Source organism: Girardinichthys multiradiatus, chromosome 21 (assembly GCF_021462225.1).
Source record: "Girardinichthys multiradiatus isolate DD_20200921_A chromosome 21, DD_fGirMul_XY1, whole genome shotgun sequence".
Taxonomy (NCBI): Eukaryota; Metazoa; Chordata; class Actinopteri; order Cyprinodontiformes; family Goodeidae; genus Girardinichthys; species Girardinichthys multiradiatus.
In genome coordinates this window covers 20,724,553-20,744,394 of record NC_061813.1, presented here as the reverse complement: position 1 = coordinate 20,744,394, position 19,842 = coordinate 20,724,553, and the positions used below count along the sequence as shown (strand labels likewise).

Sequence of the window (19,842 nt, the reverse complement as noted above, 5' to 3'; positions counted from 1 at the left end):
TGGTTATAAAAATAAATTTGGCTTTAGGAGCTTAAAGGTTTTGAAATGCACTCTGGACATGAAAGAAGTGAGAACAATGCCTGTCTATCTGTATCATCATCATGAAGACATCAAAGCTTTTTGCTTTAGCTTCTCAACTCTCTACCTACACATGTTACGCATATGTTCATAGTTCTTAAGCAGTCACTCAAAAACATACTGGTAGATAACAGAACAAGAAAACTATATTTCACTACAATATAATCCCTCATCAGTATTTACCATAAAACAGCCACAGTCATATTTCTAAAGAGAAACAAATGCAGGATAAATAACACACAAATGCAGCCATTAACATTTACTCTGTCCAATGTGTATGTCTGGCACCATCTGCTTATCAGTAGATTCTTTGATCACATTGGTTTGATCCTGTGATGATGTTAGACTTGGCAAGGTGCAGAAAACAGTATCATAAAGTCTCCAGATACATGTTATTATTTGATGAGTTGTTGTAATATAACATGTGGAAGACAAACAGGTGTGCTGAACAGAATTTTGCATGCATTCACCCAATTCGTTCTACTAACGTACCACAAAGGCCCTCTGGGAAATGACAACATGATCCTCCTGCTAATGAGTTGGTGTTATTTTAGGAGATTTCATATATTGTATGCAGTACAAGCACATGTACAGTCACTCTCACTCTAATACAAACACACACACACACAAACACACACACAGTCTGTGTCAGTTCACTTCCTCCATGCTTGGCATCTCCCTCAAAAACTCCCCTCTCATTGTTTGCACGCTACTGTGATCAATGCAGCACTGTAACAAAGCTGCCCACACTGCAAGTTCCCCAGACACTAACCAGCCGCTAATGAAAACATCTGAACCACTGCCAGGGCCATTGGCTCGTACCTAATCACATGCTGTTATTAGCACCTAAACGCACCCCACTGATTGGGGCCATTGTGGGAAAACCTAATAGCGCCAGTCAGGAGTTCAAACATGTCGACAGGTGAGGTTCTTTCAAACAATCTTGCAGTTTGCTGATACAGTTATTCGGCCTACTTAGTAATTACTGCCTATATGATCTGGACTACTATCTTTCTCAATGGTAACCCTAATGGATTAAAAGAATCTGAAACATCTACACAGGTACATGCTATCAGAATGAAATATATTGCTAAGGTAACACATACCTAATTTGAACAGCGAATCACTCCACAGAAGAATTTGGCATATCATAGATCTGAAAAGCCTCCACATGAGAACACAAAACTGCACAGTGCAGCATTTAATAAATCCTAAATTAGAAAATAGGATTTTATAAGATATTTTCAGCTTCCAAAAGGGGCATCTTACTCTGCCTTACAAAAGAACAGACTGCATAGCACATTAATTATTGTATTACAAAAAACTAAATCAGTTCAATAACTACAGTTCAAGAACTACAGTTCTACACACAGCTTTGCCAAAATATTACATGCTGAATAAAAAAACTGGCCATAATTTGGCCATGATTTTAAAACTGGCCATGATTTGGCATGTCATTTTATAAATAAAGTTCTTACAGTTGAAGTTGCACATCCCGTACAGTGCCTTGCAGAAATATTCACACCATTTTACATTTTTTTATCCTGATACAATCACAAACTTCAATGTGTTTTCTGTGATAAACAAACATCAGACCATTGTTAAGTAGAAGGAAAAAGGATGCATGGTTTGCAGGTTTTTTGACAAATATCTAAAAGGTGTGTGCCTTTGTATTAAGCCCTTTTGGTCAATACTTCGTAAAACCATCTTTTACTGGAATTGCAACTGCTGTTTGGCATACGTCTCTACCAGCTTTGCACATTTAGAGAATCTCATTTATGCCAATTTTACTTTGCAAAATAGCTTATCATCAGTCAGACTGGATAGAATTTTCAAGTTTGGCCTCAAATTCTCCATTTAATTTGTCTGGCCCTTGTCCCGATCTTTCTGGGTCTTTTAAACTCTGACCAGCTTTCATCCCCCTGCTGAATAGACGTATCACCATAGCATGATGCCACCACCACCATGTTTCTTGGTGGGGATAGCATGTTCAAGGTCAAACTTGTTCGGTTTTACTCTCATCTTGCCAGAGCAACTTCTTCCACGTTTTACACGTTGCTAGTGGGGAATTGTATGCAATACTTCTTATGGCTTAGTTATTCCATAAAGTCCAGAACTGCCACTGCTTTTTGTTGATCTATCACATTTAATGCCAAATAAAATACATAGAGGTTTGTAGTTTTAATGTCACAAAATGTGAAAAAGGTCCAGGTGTGTGAGTACTTTAACAAAGAACTGTAAATCTAGATATCATTCTGAAAGGTGCAAGTCCCTTACCTTACTTATTACATGAAGTTGCAGCAGCATTATTGACCACACTCCTTGGGGCAAAACCTAACTTTTACATTTCCCGCCTTTAAGTTACCTATTAGCATTTTGTTCGTCTTCTGGCTCCCCTGTACACCTAATTACCTTTGGCTCGCCCAGGGGACTGCTTTTATAATGGATTATATGTTTGTTTTAGCTCTTCCAAAAGAAAATTTGCCTCAAACTGCATCTCACTGGGCCTGCCTTACACACAATTAATGGTCAGGATGTACTCATGATGACACAGATTTCCACACTTTTCTCACTTTTTACAACTACAAAGCGGTTTCATCCCCTAGAATATTCCCTTAAGGAAAAGTAGTCCAGAAATCATGCATTCCGGTGCCTCATCAACTCTCATTACATCTACAGTGCTGCATATTGATGCTTTAACCAGGCTTTGCACATCCAGCCCCATTTCTCTTTTACTCCTTATTTCACAGCCTCTTTTTCAGGAAGTGATTGTTCTGTAGTTCACAGAGTGTTGAGTGTAGTTTTGCTCATTCAGCATACATTATTTGTTGGTTTTTCCTCTTCAAACCCTTTGCTATTCTTATCCTGCCTTCTTTTGGCTTTTCCCCCATTACTTTACCTTTTCTCTTGAGGATTATCAGTCCTCTTTCCTCTTTGTGACATAATCCTCTCTTCCCCCCACTTTCTCTTCCAGATTATGGCACTATCAGAAAAGTGCTGTCTCCTCTCAACCAGTCCACGGGGAGCTGCCTATTGGAGGAGATCGAGTTGTTCCCGCCCAGGAAGAGGCAGCCGATACGGAGCTTGCTGATCCTGCACAGCCGCAGCGAGCTTTATGTGGGCTTCAGGGACCAGGTCATCAAGATCCCGCTCAAGAGATGCCGCTACCACAAAAGCAGAGAGTGAGTCCGCGCACAAAACGAACACTATTAATCTCAATGGAAGCTGTTAAAGCAAATGTGCAAACAAAATTTTCAAGCTGTTTTTCTCTCATATTTTATAAGATGCTCTTTATCAGAGGGAACCAGGCCTTTGCTGAAACTTTAAATCCTCCAAATCAGCTTTGTCTGATCCACTGGAGGTGCTTGTGGCTGTCCTCTGGCTGTCTCCCCAACTGATTGACCCATGGACAAAATCATGTGCTTTCTGCCTCATTCTGTTCTCTTGTGATTTTCTGTAGATTTATCAGATATTCCAGCTTTCTATCTGTTTGGAAGATGACCCATTTCTGAGTAAATACTTCCAGACTCAGGTGTAAAAACCAATCAACATTTGAATCCCATCTATCATTGTACTGAGAAATTGCACCTTCATCCTTCTTTTGTTTTACCCATTGAGCCGTAACTGTTGCACAGCAAAGCCTTAATGCCTCGTATTACATCTGTTGCCCTGTGATACATGCTGAAGCCACTTTATCACATTCACTCTCTCTTTTTATGTGAAGATTGAAAAATTCTGAAAAAAAACAAAACAGATTAAAGACACTACACCAAGGACACTCCTTGGTTCCTACTAGCTGAGCTTTTTCATTGGCATTACTTTTACTTTTTTAGAGATACCTTTGGAATATTGGAGTGATATCTTTTTGTGGTTTTGTTGCATGGATACATAATATGGCAGACATTGAGCACCACTGAGAGATAGGTACTTACATTTTTCTTTTTGTAGTCTCTTTTCAGATCATTCAGCATCAACATCACCTTGTGGTAACAGAAAGGCACATCTTCTTGTCTTTTGTGTCTTTTTTTACTTTGGAAAGATAGTGAACAATGTGAATCTTTTGGTCCTTATTTACAGGTACAGGGGTTGGACAATGAAACTGAAACACTTGTCATTTTAGTGTGGGAGGTTTCATGGCTAAATTGGACCAGCCTGGTAGCCAGTCTTCATTGATTGCACATTGCACCAGTAAGAGCAGAGTGTGAAGGTTCAATTAGCAGGGTAAGAGCACAGTTTTGCTCAAAATATTGAAATGCACACAACATTATAGGTGACATACCAGAGTTTAAAAGAGGACAAATTGTTGGTGCACGTCTTGCTGGCGCATCTGTGACCAAGACAGCAAATCTTTGTGATGTATCAAGAGCCACGGTATCTAGGGTAATGTCAGCATACCACCAAGAAGGACGAACCACATCCAACAGGATTAACTGTGGACGCAAGAGGAAGCTGTCTGAAAGGGATGTTCGGGTGCTAACCCGGATTGTATCCAAAAAACATAAGACCACGGCTGCCCAAATCACGGCAGAATTAAATGTGCACCTCAACTGTCCTGTTTCCACCAGAACTGTCCGTCGGGAGATTCACAGGGTCAATATACACGGCCGGGCTGCTATAGCCAAACCTTTGGTCACTCATGCCAAGGCCAAACGTCGGTTTCAATGGTGCAAGGAGTGCAAATCTTGGGCTGTGGACAATGTGAAACATTTATTGTTCTCTTTACTGTTTTCCCCACATCCGGGAAAGTTACGGTGTGGAGAAGCCCCAAAGAAGCGTACCACCCAGACTGTTGCATGCCCAGAGTGAAGCATGGGTGTCGATCAGTGATGGTTTGGTCTGCAATATCATGGCATTCCCTTGGCCCAATACTTGTGCTAGATGGGCGCGTCACTGCCAAGGACTACCGAACCATTCTTGAGGACCATGTGCATCCAATGGTTCAAACATTGTATCCTGAAGGCGGTGCCGTGTATCAGGATGACAATGCACCAATACACACAGGAAGACTGGTGAAAGATTGGTTTGATGAACATGAAAGTGAAGTTGAACATCTCCCATGACCTGCACAGTCACCAGATCTAAATATTATTGAGCTACTTTAGGGTGTTTTGGAGGAGCGAGTCAGGAAACGTTTTCCTCCACCAGTATCACGTAGTGACCTGGCCACTATCCTGCATGAAGAATGGCTTAAAATCCCTCTGACCACTGTGCAGGACTTGTATATGTCATTCCCAAGATGAATTGATGCTGTATTGGCCGCAAAAGGAGGCCCTACACCATACTAATAAATTATTGTGGTCTAAAACCAGGTGTTTCAGTTTCATTGTCCAACCACTGTATATCTAGATAATAATGATAAATAATTCAAGAATTTATTTCTGTTCATTTGGATGATTGTGGCTCACAGCAAATAAATATCTAAAATTTTGTTTCTAAGACAATTTAAAGATTACATAAGATCAATGAAAATAGATTTCTGCATTGTTGGGTTTTATGTTTTTCATCCTCCTCTACTGAATAACGTATTTTTGTTGTCCGATGAACTAACCCCTCCCTCCTACTTCCCTATGTCTAAAGGGATTGCTCAATCCAGCTCTCCATCCAACGAGACTTCCCTAAACCTGAAAGGTCTTACTAAGCAGGTTTACTGAAAGTTCTGTTTAAGCTGGTGTCGGGAAATGATTTGCATAGCCTCTGACAGCCTTCATATAAAAGTCACGCCCTTCTTCAACTGTAGGTCTGGACGACTGAGTAGCCTATCGCAGTCATCCACACTTTCAACAGTCACTTTTGTTCACGGCTGCTGATTCCCTAATTTTACAACTGGCTCTTGGTATATGGGCTAGGTTACTTTTAGTGGCTCGGCACGAGCCCCAAGGGCGCAGTTTTAACAAACTTGGCTAAGGCAACCTATAAAAACCTCCTAAAATATCTTAGAACCAGGCAACAAGACGTTTTTACCACCAATGAAAAACCAAAAATACGGTGACTCAAATAATTGAATGTCCACGATTTAACTAGAATTTTATATGCTTTCTTTAATTAGTAATGCTTTTGCAGGAGTCAGTAACAGCTTAAATTCGGCAACACAAAATAATTTCAATAATAGAATGAATCAATCAACTCAACATGTATTTCCCTGATGCTGAAACTAGTGAGTTTGGAGAGGCTTTGAAGACGGAGGCTCATCCATGCACCTGATGGAGACAGTTCTTCTGGTAACAACGGGTGATTTCTTGAAGGGAATACGACTTAATCTTCAGTTTTCTTCCTTTAGGTGGCAGGCACTGATGCTCCAGGCTTCAATGGTTAAACAGGATCTTTGTTGTTATATGTCTCCGAAGACAGTAGTTTCCAGAGGCTGAAGAGTTGAAGGAAACCCGGAGACATAAATGAGGTTGATTCAGGACTTCCAGAAACCTGAATCTTAGAGCAATCAGCTGTTCACTGATCAAGTTCACTTCTGTTGTCTGGATAAAAAGGCTTTAGATGAAATCAGATTCTTAATCTTGAGGTACAGTCCTTCTAAGGCAAACGGGTTGATCCTCTTTTTAATGCAGTCGATCAGCTGGGCTGTGTCTCTGGTCCTCTGATTCATCTGTAACGTCTCTCCGATCTTGTTCGCTGGTCTTCTGCGAGGAAACAACCAACTAGTTCCTCTATTCTTGCCCATTTTATAGAGCATTTCCACCAAACTCTTTGTGCTCATTGGCCAGTGGTTGTTGCCATGGCTGTCCCATTGGTCACCCATGACATAAGGTGATTTTCTGGAATTTCCCGAGTCGTGTCCATATCAGACATGCCATCATCACCTCAGTCCTGAGCTGTCTGCTGGCCTCTTCTTTGCCTTGCGCCCCCGCCTCAGTCATCAGCCTTGTGCTGTAAGTTACAGCTCTCACTTCCCCAATTCCTGAACATCTGCTCTATTCCTGTCTCACTCAACCTTACACTTCCTCTTAAACAGAGGCTTTAATTCTTACATCGGTGCTGCTCAAACTTTTAGTTACAGCGTTTACTTCATTTACAGTTTAAAACCATTACTTAAACTTCATCCTTTTTATTCATACACCACACAACATTATCTCTTTCATATATAGCTAATTGAGAATTTCTAAACCTTAATGTTTTTTATTTTAATTATCAGTTCTCAATCATATTTCAATCATATGTGTTTTAACCTGAAAATCAAAGATTACTTGTTTCATTTAATACTTGTTGAAAATGGAAAATCATCATACATTATTCCTTTGGTCACACTTCTTGGTTATACTTCTGCAAAAGATAAGACAGTTAATATGTGACGGTACACAGGCCTCTCCAGTCTCTCAGTTCTAGAATATGAGAATATGCTTGTTTCACTCTACTGCTTCAACTGTGTATTGTAATAATTATTGCATGGATTACACAAAAGGATATTTATTGTAATTTATATGGATCTAACTGTGAGCAGTTAATGAATGTTGCATGGATTACATGGAAAGATCTCACCATATCTTGACAGTATATGGAGTTTGGTTCAAGCCAAACAATCAGAATCAGAATCAGCTTTATTGCCAAGTTCATACATAAAAACAAGGAATGACTCTGGTACACTTTGCTCTCTGGTTTTTGTTTTTTGCATTGAAGAGTATACATATATTCAATATACAAATAACAACGTCCACCACAATTTCCACAGTCTTGAATGGGTTCAGTTCCAGGTAGTTCTGACCAGTTTACCAGCCGATCCACCTGCTGTCTGTATGCAGACTCATCACCGTCCTGGATCAGTCCAATGACAGTGGTGTCGTCTGCAAACTTAAGGAGTTTCACGGACGAGTCCGATGAGGTGCAGTCATTTGTGTACAGAGAGAAGAGGAGCGGGGATAGAACACACCCCTGGGGGGCACCAGTACCTATTGATCTGCTGCGGGAGAAGATCTTCCCAAGTCTCACCTGCTGCTGTCGGTCCGTCAGGAAGCTGTTGATCCACTGACAGGTGGAGGCTGGGACGTTGAGCTGGGTGGAGGATGTCTGGTATGATGATGTTGAAGGCCGAGCTGAAGTCTATAAACAGGATCCTGGCATACGTCCCTGGATGTTCGAGGTGTTGCAGGATGAAGTGTAGACCTAAGTTAACAGCATCATCTGCCAACCTGTTTGCTCGGTAAGCAAATTGCAGGGGGTCCAGCAAGGGGCCTGTGATGTCTTTCAGGTGCTTCAACACCAGCCGCTCAAAGGATTTCATGACCACAGACGTCAGGGCTACAGGCCTGTAATCATTTAATCCTAGGATGGTGGGTTTCTTGAGCACTGGGATGATGGTGGATCGTTTGAAGCAGGAGGGGACCTCACACGTCTCCAGTGACTTGTTGAAGATCCGGGTGAAGATCGGGGCGAGTTGATTTGCACAGGCTTTCAGGCAAGATGGGGAGACGTTATCAGGTCCTCCAGCTTTCTTTGTTTTCATGCACTGAAAGAGCCTATTTACATCTTACCCAGAGATCTTTAGTGCAGGCAGAAGATCTGAAGGTAGGGGGTTGGTTACTTTATGGGAGGAATTTGTTCCTGAATGGGATGTGGAGGAGATGGTTTGAGGTTCAGGATGGGTGGGGGGGCTCCTGTAGGCAGTCAGGTTTCTCAGACCAGTCCATACAGCAGAAGAATCACCAGTAGAAAGGCTGTTCTTAAGCTTCTCACTGTAAACAATCTCAATGAAGACACTTTTTGTACTTTTGGCAGTGTGAGGAGGTGCCAGGTCCTGCTGGAAAATGAAACCAGCATCTCCATAAATCTTGTTATCGAAGAGAAATTTCCTGGTAAACGAGAAAACACAGTGGACCTACACCAGCTAATCAGATGGGTTCCCAAATCATCATTAAGTGTGCAAAATTGACACCGGACCTTAAAAAAATTGGATTTTGTGACTTCTTTATAACATTTCTGTATTAAAAATAATTTTTATCTGTACTTTTTTTTCTAAGAAACAGAATTTTGAGTTTTGCCAAAATTAACAAAAATATATGCTTGAACCATATGACTGTCTAATAAATCTATACATTAGTTTCATTGGTTGAATTATGTCATTGCAACAAAATGAACTCTTTAATGATATTGTTATTTATTGAGGTGTTGCTGTATTAGAAGGATGTCTTTGTTTGGTTATGTTGTTTGGAGACAGGCTCTCTGGGATATACAAACTCAGACCTTTAGTTTTTTCTCCTCTTCTCACATCGCTAAGCTGCTCTTATCCCTGATATTGGCCCAAATAGACACTGTCTGCAACACCATTTTACCAGCACATCGATACAGCAACATCATTTTTACAGAGAAGCACCAGCCCCTTTTCTTTTTTACAAATTTCACAAGGATAGTTTCTAAATCCTTTAAATCCGTTTTTCCTTACTTAAGTACTCCTGTTAGTGTCTGTATTCTGTCTCTTTGTTATGAAACCTTCGGGGAAAAAAAAACATTATTTCCATTGGGCGCATGTCATGCAACGTTGATGCCTGCGGCCGAAAGATATGTCACTGCACTGTCACCGCAGCCTTGTATTTACATGAAAAAAGTAACATCAGGGGTTTCATTGCACTCAACGAACCATCTGTGGTGGTTTCTGAAAAGATATATGCCATTATGTTTACTAAAATATCCTCACATTGAATATTATCTAAGCTGATGCTGAAAATTCAGTCAGCATACTGGATTAAGGTAGAATGTCATGATGCTGAGGCTAATGCATTGTCATGTTCTACATTCAGACATATTTAAAATATATTTTTTCCTAGCTTTATTATTCCTCTCCGTTGTTTTTTTACTTTCTTTATTATGTCGGTTTTTCTCTCCCATGACGCTTTCTTTTATACTTTTTTCTACCATCCTGTCTGCGGGCTCTTATATTTTAATGGACATTGAACCCACCACTTATTACCTTCCTCTGTAATCTTCTATCGGATGGTTGATTCTATGGCATTCTGTAAGGCACAGATCTCTGTATGGCGCAAGAGACTTACAAATAAACTCTAATGGGGATATTTTATTCCTACCCTTTAGAGCCTGCGTAGGAGCCAGGGACCCATACTGTGGCTGGGATTTGTTGCTGAAAAAATGCACCACCCTGGAGGAAAGTGTCAGAATGAGCCAGTGGGAACAAAGCATCACAAAATGTCCGGTGAGTATCAATCTGCCCTCTGATTTGTGCATACAATATAGCATAAAACACTTCATAAATAAAAACAATAAATACAATTTTTTCATAAATCCTAACTAAAATGTCTGCTGATTTGCACATTAGTCCATTAGAGCAAAGCAACGACAAGCTACTTTTGGTATTAGTGTCAGTGTCTACTGTGGCTTGTTCTTGATGCAAAAACTAGAAGCTTCCATTATCTGCTGATCAGATTCACCCTTTAAAATAACTCTTATTGGTAGGTGATAAAGTGTACAGAATGATTTGGAACCCTTAGTTCCACAGGAAGCACAGGTAAACACTAAAGCACTGAACAAAGAGTGTTTCCTGTGGGAAAGAAACATGCAGTATAGGTACATCTCAAAACATTTCAATATAATAAAAAACTTCAAAGGTTTTGTTTCAAAATCGAATCTCATTTATTATATAGAGCCTTTATTTCCATTTAATGGTTATGGCTTACACATAATGAAAACCTGAAATTCAGTCTCTCAGAAAATTACAATGATGTGAAAAAGTTAAATATTGGACACTCTTGGTGTCACACATAAATCAGCTAACTAACTCAAAACAGCTTCAGATGTTTTGTGAGCCACTAAATTGACTCTTAGTCTAGGTCAGAAGGATACACAATCATGAGGAAGACCGCTGACTTGACAGATGTCCAGGAGACAGTCACTGACACCCTCTACAAGGAGTGTAATCACAAAAGGTCATTGCTTTAGAGGGCAATTGCTAAAGAACCCAACAGAGTGGGTTCTTTAGCAATAGTCATAGTCATAGAAAGTTGAGTAGATGGAAAACGTCTGGTAGGAAAGGTGCACCAGCAGCAGAGATAACCACAGCCTTGAGAGTATTGTCAAGCAAAATCCATTCAAGAAGCTTTACAAGGAGTGGTCTGAGGCTGGAGGCAGTGCATCAAGACCCACTACGCACAGACAAATCCCATCCAGAAACAGAAACTTCAGAAGTGTTTTACGTGGCCTAAGGAGAAAAAGAACTGGACTGTTGCTCATTGGTCCAAAGTCCACATTTTAGATGAAATCAAAGTTTCAATTAAATTTGGAAATCAAGGTCCCAGAGTCAACAAATCAGATAATCAAAGCATTGGAAAGAGAAAAGCATATATAATATATGACTTTCTCTTTCTGAAAGGATTGACAAAAAATCCTGAACATTTTCATGATATTTAACTTTTTTGTGATGCACCTGTATTTGGGGTAATGGCAGCAATAGCTTCTTCATTAGCTTTAGTTGTTAGCGCTGCTACCTTGCAGCAAGAAGGTCCTGGGCTTGAATCCCAGCCAGGGCCTTTCTCCCCATGCATGTGTGGATTCTCTCCAGGTACTCCAGCTTTTTCCCACACTCCAAAAATATGCATGGCAGGTTAATTCTCAACTCTAAATCACCCTTAGGTAGGAATGTGTGTATGCTACATGGTTGTTTATCCTGTGTGTCTTTGTGTTGCCCTGGGATAAACTGGTGATGTACCCTGCCTCTTGTTCAGTGATTACAGGAGATAGGAACCAACTCACCCATGACCCTCCAAGGATTAGTGGGTACAGAAAATGGATGGGTAGATGGATCTATCATTGGCTTGTTTTCTTTCTAGTTTGACTGAATTATCTGAGAAGAGACAACAACATTTTACTATCTTCCTTTGGGGCAACATTCCATCCTATTACACCTATTTTAATTTGAGTTATATTGACTTTCCTTTTTCTTTTCTGTGGGCCTAATTTACAAACAAAGCACATCTGAGCTTTAGATGAATATTTGACACTCAAGCCTCTTAGGAAAAATACTTTATTCTTGGTTGGGAGATAAACAATATTTGCATTTCTGGGCACAAACATCTATGTTTAAACAAAGACCGTCAAAACAAAAAAAAAGAGCCTTACTTTGCTGCTTGTATTGCGTTATTTAAAATATCTTTCTGTAATATAATTTTATTGGAAGGAATATGGACAGGGGGACTGATAACAGTCATATTAGTCTATTAAATATGAAGTAGGACTCTAGACAATATTTGCTTATCTTGACATAAGCATAAACAGCTTTTGTAACTCCTAAATAAAGTTTTCTGTCTCCTCACTACAAGATTTATGCTTAATAACATTTTATCCATCCATGGAAAGGGAAAGAAAATCACAACCTATTTTTTGTCGTTTTTTACTTGCAACTTCAGCAAGCAAGATGCTGCCAGTGTTTTTTCTTTAGCTATTGTAAAATAGTTGTTTTTAGCCTCAGGATAATATAAATCAGAAAAAACAGTGTTACTTTTGTACTGTATTGAGACAGGATCTAATGAACCTAATATCACACAAATAAAAATTGCACTTTTTTGGACATCTCTGAAACTAGAGGTTTTGCACTTTGCTGGTATGGAACATACTGGATTGTTAATACGTCGCTTAAGAGCAAAGACATCAGCAGATACCCAAGGGAAGTAATTTAAACTGCCTGACAATCTTGGAAGGTTCATAAGGGATTTTTGAAATCTGTCATTCAACAGAGAAAAAGATTATTCGCAACTGAAAAACATGCAAGACAGTTGCCAATCTTCCCAGAAATTGATGTTTCAGTCAGTTCATCTTGAGGTCACACTGCACTGCAGTAAAACTGCGAAAAAAACAACTTAGACTACACAGTCCTCAGTTAGCAGGCTAAATGACAAAGCTTACAATAGTAAAACTATATAAAACACAAATACGGTCTGTTTGCAAAGGATGCTCAGAGAAATATCCATTCATCTATTGTCTCCCACTTACGTATGTAAGATCAGATGGCAGGGTTATGAGATCCAGGAGCGAAATTTAGACATCTCTTTTAACAGCAACTTTTCAGCTAATTCAGGGGAATCAAAGAAATTCACAACAGAAGGGATGTAAAGTCCCTCCAGTGTGTTCTGGAAAAAATTAAGAAGAATATAGAATTGCTGCATTATTTCTAAATAGTAATGCTGAGAACAAGAAATAGATCTACCATACAGCGATTGAAGTCAGATTAGAAAAAGAAAAAAATGTGCATGTTTTAAACAACTCATCAACATGATGTGATGGAAAACAGAAACTGTCTTTAATCACAGTTACTGTTTCACTCCATATGAGTCCATTAACACTTTCCAAAGGCTTATAAATGACTGAGTGTGTGCTTGGCTGCGTACTTCTGGAAAGTGGTGGTCTAAAGTTAAAAGCCAGCTAAGGTTTTGCACACTGAGAAGTGTTGTGTAGGCAGAGACAGGAGATGTGCTTTACCAACGAATTAATTAGTGCCATCTGGCATTACAGTCTTATCTGTGCTGAATGATGCAAAACTTTGTAAAATAAAGTAAAACAAAACTTTCAGTCTTGCTTGTAGCCATTTTTTTTAATCACAGTCTGTATTTTGACTTACGTAAAATGGAATTTCTAACACATTTTGACCTCTTGCCACATCTCCTATTCTGCATGTGTTATGTTAAGCTTTGTAAGAATAAAATAGGCATGCATTTTGCCCCTGGAATCTGTAATGAACTATTATATTGATCAAAACAGGCTTTACATTTGAGATAGCATAACACTATGATGTAATTTCCATTCTGACATTTAAAAGGAAGCATAAACATTGCAAAAACAAACTAAAATATTATTTTCTTAATGAAATTCATGCAGTGTGGATCATTTATTGAATATTATATATTATATTGTGCAACCTTAAGTAAATAATTCAGTAGAAAATACACATCTACCAAATCATTTGCAGCCACAGCCTGAATGATACTGCAATATTGGCTTTATTGGCTGCTTCTGTGTACTGTTTGCCTACTTGGCTACCCATTGTTGCAGATGTTTCGTGTCTCGTCCAAGTGTTTCTCGTTTAGGCAAACGGCAAAATTCAATTACCAATAAGAGCAGAGGCCAGATGTTATTTGGCTTCCGCCAAAGCATTTGATGATCACTTCGTCTTCTGCTGGTGTGAAAGTGTTTTTGCTTTTTAAAATCACCCTGAAATGTTGCACCAACATGGGCTCACATCATCAGTATTCCTGATTCTCTCTCGTTTGCCTTGACAACCAGGGCATCACACTTGTAATTCTTTGCTCTTATAATATCTGATCTTTCCAATTTTAGTCTGCTTTATATATTCATCGATGAGGCCCCATTTTATTTCCACGTATTTGTGTTCATATTCCAATTCTCTTTTTTTACTTTCTTGAAATTTCATTATACCTTGTAGCAAATTCTGTCTTACTTCATGGTTATAGCAGACAGCTGCTCGATTGTTGACATGCAGCAGACGATGTAATGCAGTTTTTTTGTATCTATTTGAGAAAAATTGATTTTTGTTTCCATCTTTCTGCACCCGTTAGCCACATCTCCCAGAGCAACATATTCCTGAAAGCCACACCAATGCAATGACCCATTTCGGAGAAAAACCATTACACTCAAAATGTTTTATTTTTGGCCCTTTTTGTTACTAACAGGTCCGTAACGTTACAGTCGATGGAGGCTTTGGTGCCTGGTCTGTCTGGTCCACCTGCACCCACAACGATGGAGGCAGTGCGGGGGCTTGTTTGTGTCGAACAAGAGCCTGCGATAACCCAGTCCCCCAGTGTGGTGGCCAGAAGTGCTATGGGATCAGTGTTGAAGTTGCCAACTGCTCCAGGTATATTATTCCAGTGCTGTTTTTCTTCATGAGTTTTGAATATTGTACAAAATTAACAGATAAATTCCTTATATGCTCAAACATAATTATGGATTAACACTCTAAATTGTTCTTTATTACATTTTCATTCTGTGATTTTGAGCTTACAAGCGTTGATTGGACATTGGATTTCTTTCACACTTGCTCATTAAAGGTTTAACACTCTGAGATAAATGTTGAGTTTAGAGAAGGCTGATGCAATCCAATTTACATCATACTCGGAGAAAAATACTATTTCTAAAACAACACGTTTCCATACACATTATGATGCCAGCTTTATTTGGAGAATAAATAGTCAAAGTTTTGTTAGACCTCTCTGCAGCCTTTGACACAGTAAACCATAGTATACAATTGAAATCTATTCACTTTTATTTATATAGCGCCAATTCACAACAGATGTCATCTCAAGGCACTTGACAAAGTCAATTCAATCGAATCATACAGATTTCAAGCCAGGTACATATATTCAAATTTATCCTAACTATCAAACAGTGCAGTCAGATTCAGTTTATTATTTAAATTGGTTAAAAAGTTTTTATATCTAAGGAAACACAGCAGATTGCATTGAGTCAGCGATTTACAGCATTCACTCTCCCTGGATGAGCATGTAGCGACAGTGGACAGTTGGTTGCATTGAAAGATGATACTAAAAAACAGGGCCAAGTGTATCATCGTTAGAAGGAGAGCATTAAGTTGTTGTCAGCAGAAGCTTGGCCAACGCCCCCCTCCAGGAAGGTGTTACATCTAAACAGAGTCAGGCCAGGTGTAGCTTCTACGTAAGTAGAATGTAGGATGTGGTTGAAATGTCTCGATTTGTTCTAAGCTTTTTTTCATAAATATCAGGTAGGTGCTTCAGAAATATTTCCAACCAGATTATGTCTGAATCTAGAACTATCATGTTCTACAGTTCCAAAGGTTTCCATTGTGGGACCTACAGTGCTGATGACATTTAGCTGTTTTGCTCAATTGAACCCTCTTTAATTAACTTCTTCACCTACATTACAAAGAGGTTGAGTCTAGGCTACAATTAAAATCAGCTAAAGCTGAACTTTAGTTATTGCACCAGACCGTGCAATCTCTGACATTAAACCACCACCGGGTGATTTAGGATTCTTGTAGAAGTCCAGTGTCTAAAAAATGTGTTGTAAGTTTTAAAAGAGCTCTGTCTCTGGAACATGACTTAAAACAGTTAACAAGAAACAGCTTATTTCATCTAGGAGTATTTGGCTGTTCACTTATCTAAATTAATCTTCAAAACTCTGCTGAGAGACCTCTCACTTTCTCAGACAGAGGAATTCATACCCAATGTTTTTCACTGCTTTGGCTACCAGGCAGTTTTAAAATTCATAAAAAAATGTGGTCTTTACCTTTGGAGCTCCTGTCCAGTGTGTACCCCGCCTTAGACAGCTGGAGATAGGCACCAAATTCTCCACAACCCACTATGGAAGAAGCGGTAGAAAATGACTGACTGACTGATTGACCTTTGAAGCTTAAGATGGAGAGCCACCTTCTTGTACTGCTTGAGTCAATTGCTAGCACCCAAACTGATTTTATTTATTTTTATTTATTTATTTATTTATTTTTACAGCGTTTGGACTCTGTGGACACTTTTAAAAGTAATTGAAGACATTTTTATTCCCAAAAGTATTTAGTTAAATCTGGACCATTAATAATGCATTGTGTTTTGTATTTCTGTTTTGTATATGGAACGTCATTGTGTATATTATCGGGTTCATTTTTCTGTGAGGCAATACCATGCCAGGGCTAAATAATTGCAAGAGTCCATTTTTCCATTTGCCTCTATGGCTAAAGTTACAGACTTATGTTGCTTTGTGTATCACCATAGAAACGGAGCTTGGACTCCATGGACTTCCTGGTCCCCCTGCAGCACCAGCTGCGGCATCGGCTTCCAGGTGCGTCAACGCTCCTGCAGCAACCCAACCCCTCGCCATGGTGGGAGAGTGTGTGTGGGCCAGAACCGTGAGGAGAGGTAAGAAGCACAATTCTACCATTATACAGCAGCGTGCAAAAGTTTTAAACCACTGATGATACCATTTGCTTCCATGAAAAAAAGACTTCCAACTTTTTTTTTTGTCATCCTTAAGGGTTGAACAAAATGGCATATTGTGCATTGATTAAATGATTAAAAGTAAGCATGTGGGACAGAAGATTGTCACAGGGTGGTACTAGGAGTCAGCCCAAATGCAGGAGAAACTCATTGAATCTTAAGGATTTCATGAAAAAATAAAACAAAAACTTGCAGCCAGAAATGGAGCATGAGCAAAAACCACCATGACATGGACTCAGACAAAACAGGCTTGAATAAGCAGCTGGCAAGGCATGAACAGAGACAAAAGCAATAGCAAATGCAATAATCCGGCAAGGTGGCGTAGACAGAAAAGGCGTAAATAGTGTGGTGCACAGTTGAGACAGGGAGACTAACTGGCATAGCACAGGTAGAGTGAATGAAACTGATTACAAGTTGTCTGTGGCAGGGAGTGGTAACTAAAACATGAAAATCCTACAGATATAACAGAACATAAACTAAAATGCACCATGAACAGAATACAAGAATGAGTAAAACTAAAGGAATGAACTAATAAAGCACCACCTGGAGAACATAAACAATAATGATTATAGGCAAGACCTAAAAAGAGATGGTGAATAACAAACCCAAAAGAAAAACAAAACCCAAACACCTAAGAATTGTGACAAAGATGAAGTGTTAAGTGTATGTATATATCTATATATATCGCAGCGTCTCAGGACACTCTCTGCTCAGGTCTTTCAACCACATGGCTATTCATTGTGAATGTTATTAAAATTCAGTCATGTTAGATAAAACTTAATCGTTAGATTCCATCTACATAATAACAAGTCGCACAATATATTGAGATTTCCATTTGATTCTTCCAAGAGTGTTTTTTTCCATATCAGAAATATTAGTGGAAGTAGAATCTGACAAAAAAATTAAAAAAAAATTTTTTTCTGCCAATGCCATGTTTTTGTGACCAGTTAAAGCTGAAATCCAACCATATCTCTATGTATTTATACCACCATCAGCCTTGCTGGGTTGTGGACTCCCTGGATGAAAATTAAAATTAACATACCAAGTTTATTAATGGTACAGATCTGTTATTATACAATTGTTTGTGTAGAACTGGAATATATTTTGCATTTTTTGAAGATCTAACTTAAAATGTGGAACTAATTATGATACAAAGACACCACCTTAATTCATCCATTTAAATGAGTTTTTGAGTGTGAATGAATGAATGAATCATAAATCAGAGAATAGACTGAAATAACTGAAAAAGTATTAAAGTATTCAAAAAGATTTCAAAAAGTCAGAGGAAACACTGCTCCAAAACACTTGTCATTTTTTATTGCTTTTCCACACAATAAACAACTCAAAAGCACGTACACAGTTGAATTGAGGTGAAGAAATAAAGAAGGACAAACGAGACACTTAAGACTCCAGGGGGGTGGGTGCAAAACTGAGGTTCATATTAACTCAGACCTTACAGCTTTTACATACTCAGACCATTTTGACCAAAACCTGTAAAACTTGCCTGTTTTAACCTTGAGAGAAAAGTGGATCAATTCCATTATATAAATGTCATTTACAATAGCAATCTATTCTTCAATAGTAGGTGGCTCCACATTTTCTCAGAAGGGTTTTTTTACTCATTGCCATAATAAACCAAAGAGATTTTTATTATAACTATTCCCCCAAACCCACTTTAAAATGATCACAAGAAGATCTGGTGTCCTAGGAAACAAAAAGGAATGATAAAAGACTCAAGAGTTTTGTGCAGCATTGTATTTTCATCATTGCGTCCTGATTAAAGTTCATATGAACAAACGTGAGATTTGTGGATGTAAAAGAAAAAACAAAAACAACAGCAATCCTCCACTTTGTAACTTGCTGTAAGGAACCAGACTTTGGTCGCAACTTAGTTTTCCCTTTCTTCATCCTTTGTGCCCTTTCTTCTGTTCACCTCCTTGACAGCCAATTAGAGAATGAGCAGGGTAGGATGGTGCTTTGGTAATTATCTTGTTTATACATGCAAATCATTCCATATCTTGACGTTTTGGTGGTGGATAGTGACTTTTTTTTTTAAATGCTTGCATGGTTTCCATGTACTGTTGTTTAAGTTATGAAAAGGTCAGGGCTTGTTTTTTTCTCTCAGTTTGTCCTGGTTGTCAAAACGTTTTCCTCCACTGTTGGCTAAACTTGAGAAAGATTTGAGTAAAAGCTTTAAAAGCTTCTGCTGTGTTTGAGCACAGAACATTCTTTATATTTAACATAGATCTCTAACCTTGTTGCGTGTTAAATATATTTTTATTTTATGTTTGTGTAACTACACAGATAATCCTATTGTGGATTTATTTTTCAATCACCCCACTGCGAAACAGAGCTAAAGAAAGAAAAAGTGCAAATAACTACAGATCTGAGGTTACAGGAAAAGGAAAAATATATACAATCTGTTGCCATGGCTACAGAAAGTGCATTTCACAAGATGGATAATTGGACTTTAAGATCTTTCTGCTACCTTTTTTTTACCTTCTGTCCTTTTTCGTTCTTGAATAACCTCATATCTTCCCCGAATCTTTTTTTTTTTTTTTTTTACTCACAACAGCCTCAGAAGTTGCAGTCTTTGAGTAATACACTCCGCCTTCTGGAGATGTGAAAAAAATAATACACAGAGTGACCGCCACAGCCCAGTTACTGGGAAAATACACCGGAAAAAAAACAGCTGACTGGCTGTAAAACCTGCAGCCGAAGAGAAGCAGATTTGACCATCCCGTTTTTTTTCTGTTTTAATCCTGTTTGTGTCATCTCCAATACTCGGGCTCAGTACTCACTCTGTTCAGTTATTTGAAACAAGTCAGAGCGATTTTAGGAC

The 19,842-nt window shown here is 38.8% G+C and overlaps 1 protein-coding gene across 2 annotated transcripts in view; it reads left to right on the top strand.

The window, feature by feature from the left end:
- The window catches only part of sema5a (sema domain, seven thrombospondin repeats (type 1 and type 1-like), transmembrane domain (TM) and short cytoplasmic domain, (semaphorin) 5A), a 242,647-nt gene that overhangs the window by 128,413 nt on the left and 94,392 nt on the right, over nt 1-19,842 (top strand). For both annotated transcript variants that reach the window (XR_007035752.1, XM_047349930.1), the window contains exons 11-14: nt 3,053-3,260; nt 10,111-10,228; nt 14,712-14,893; nt 16,779-16,922. Coding sequence is in view for 1 of the 2 variants with exons in the window: in XM_047349930.1 (XP_047205886.1) it covers nt 3,053-3,260; nt 10,111-10,228; nt 14,712-14,893; nt 16,779-16,922 (652 nt within the window). In the remaining variant the exon portion in view is untranslated. The remainder of the gene's footprint in view (nt 1-3,052; nt 3,261-10,110; nt 10,229-14,711; nt 14,894-16,778; nt 16,923-19,842) is intronic.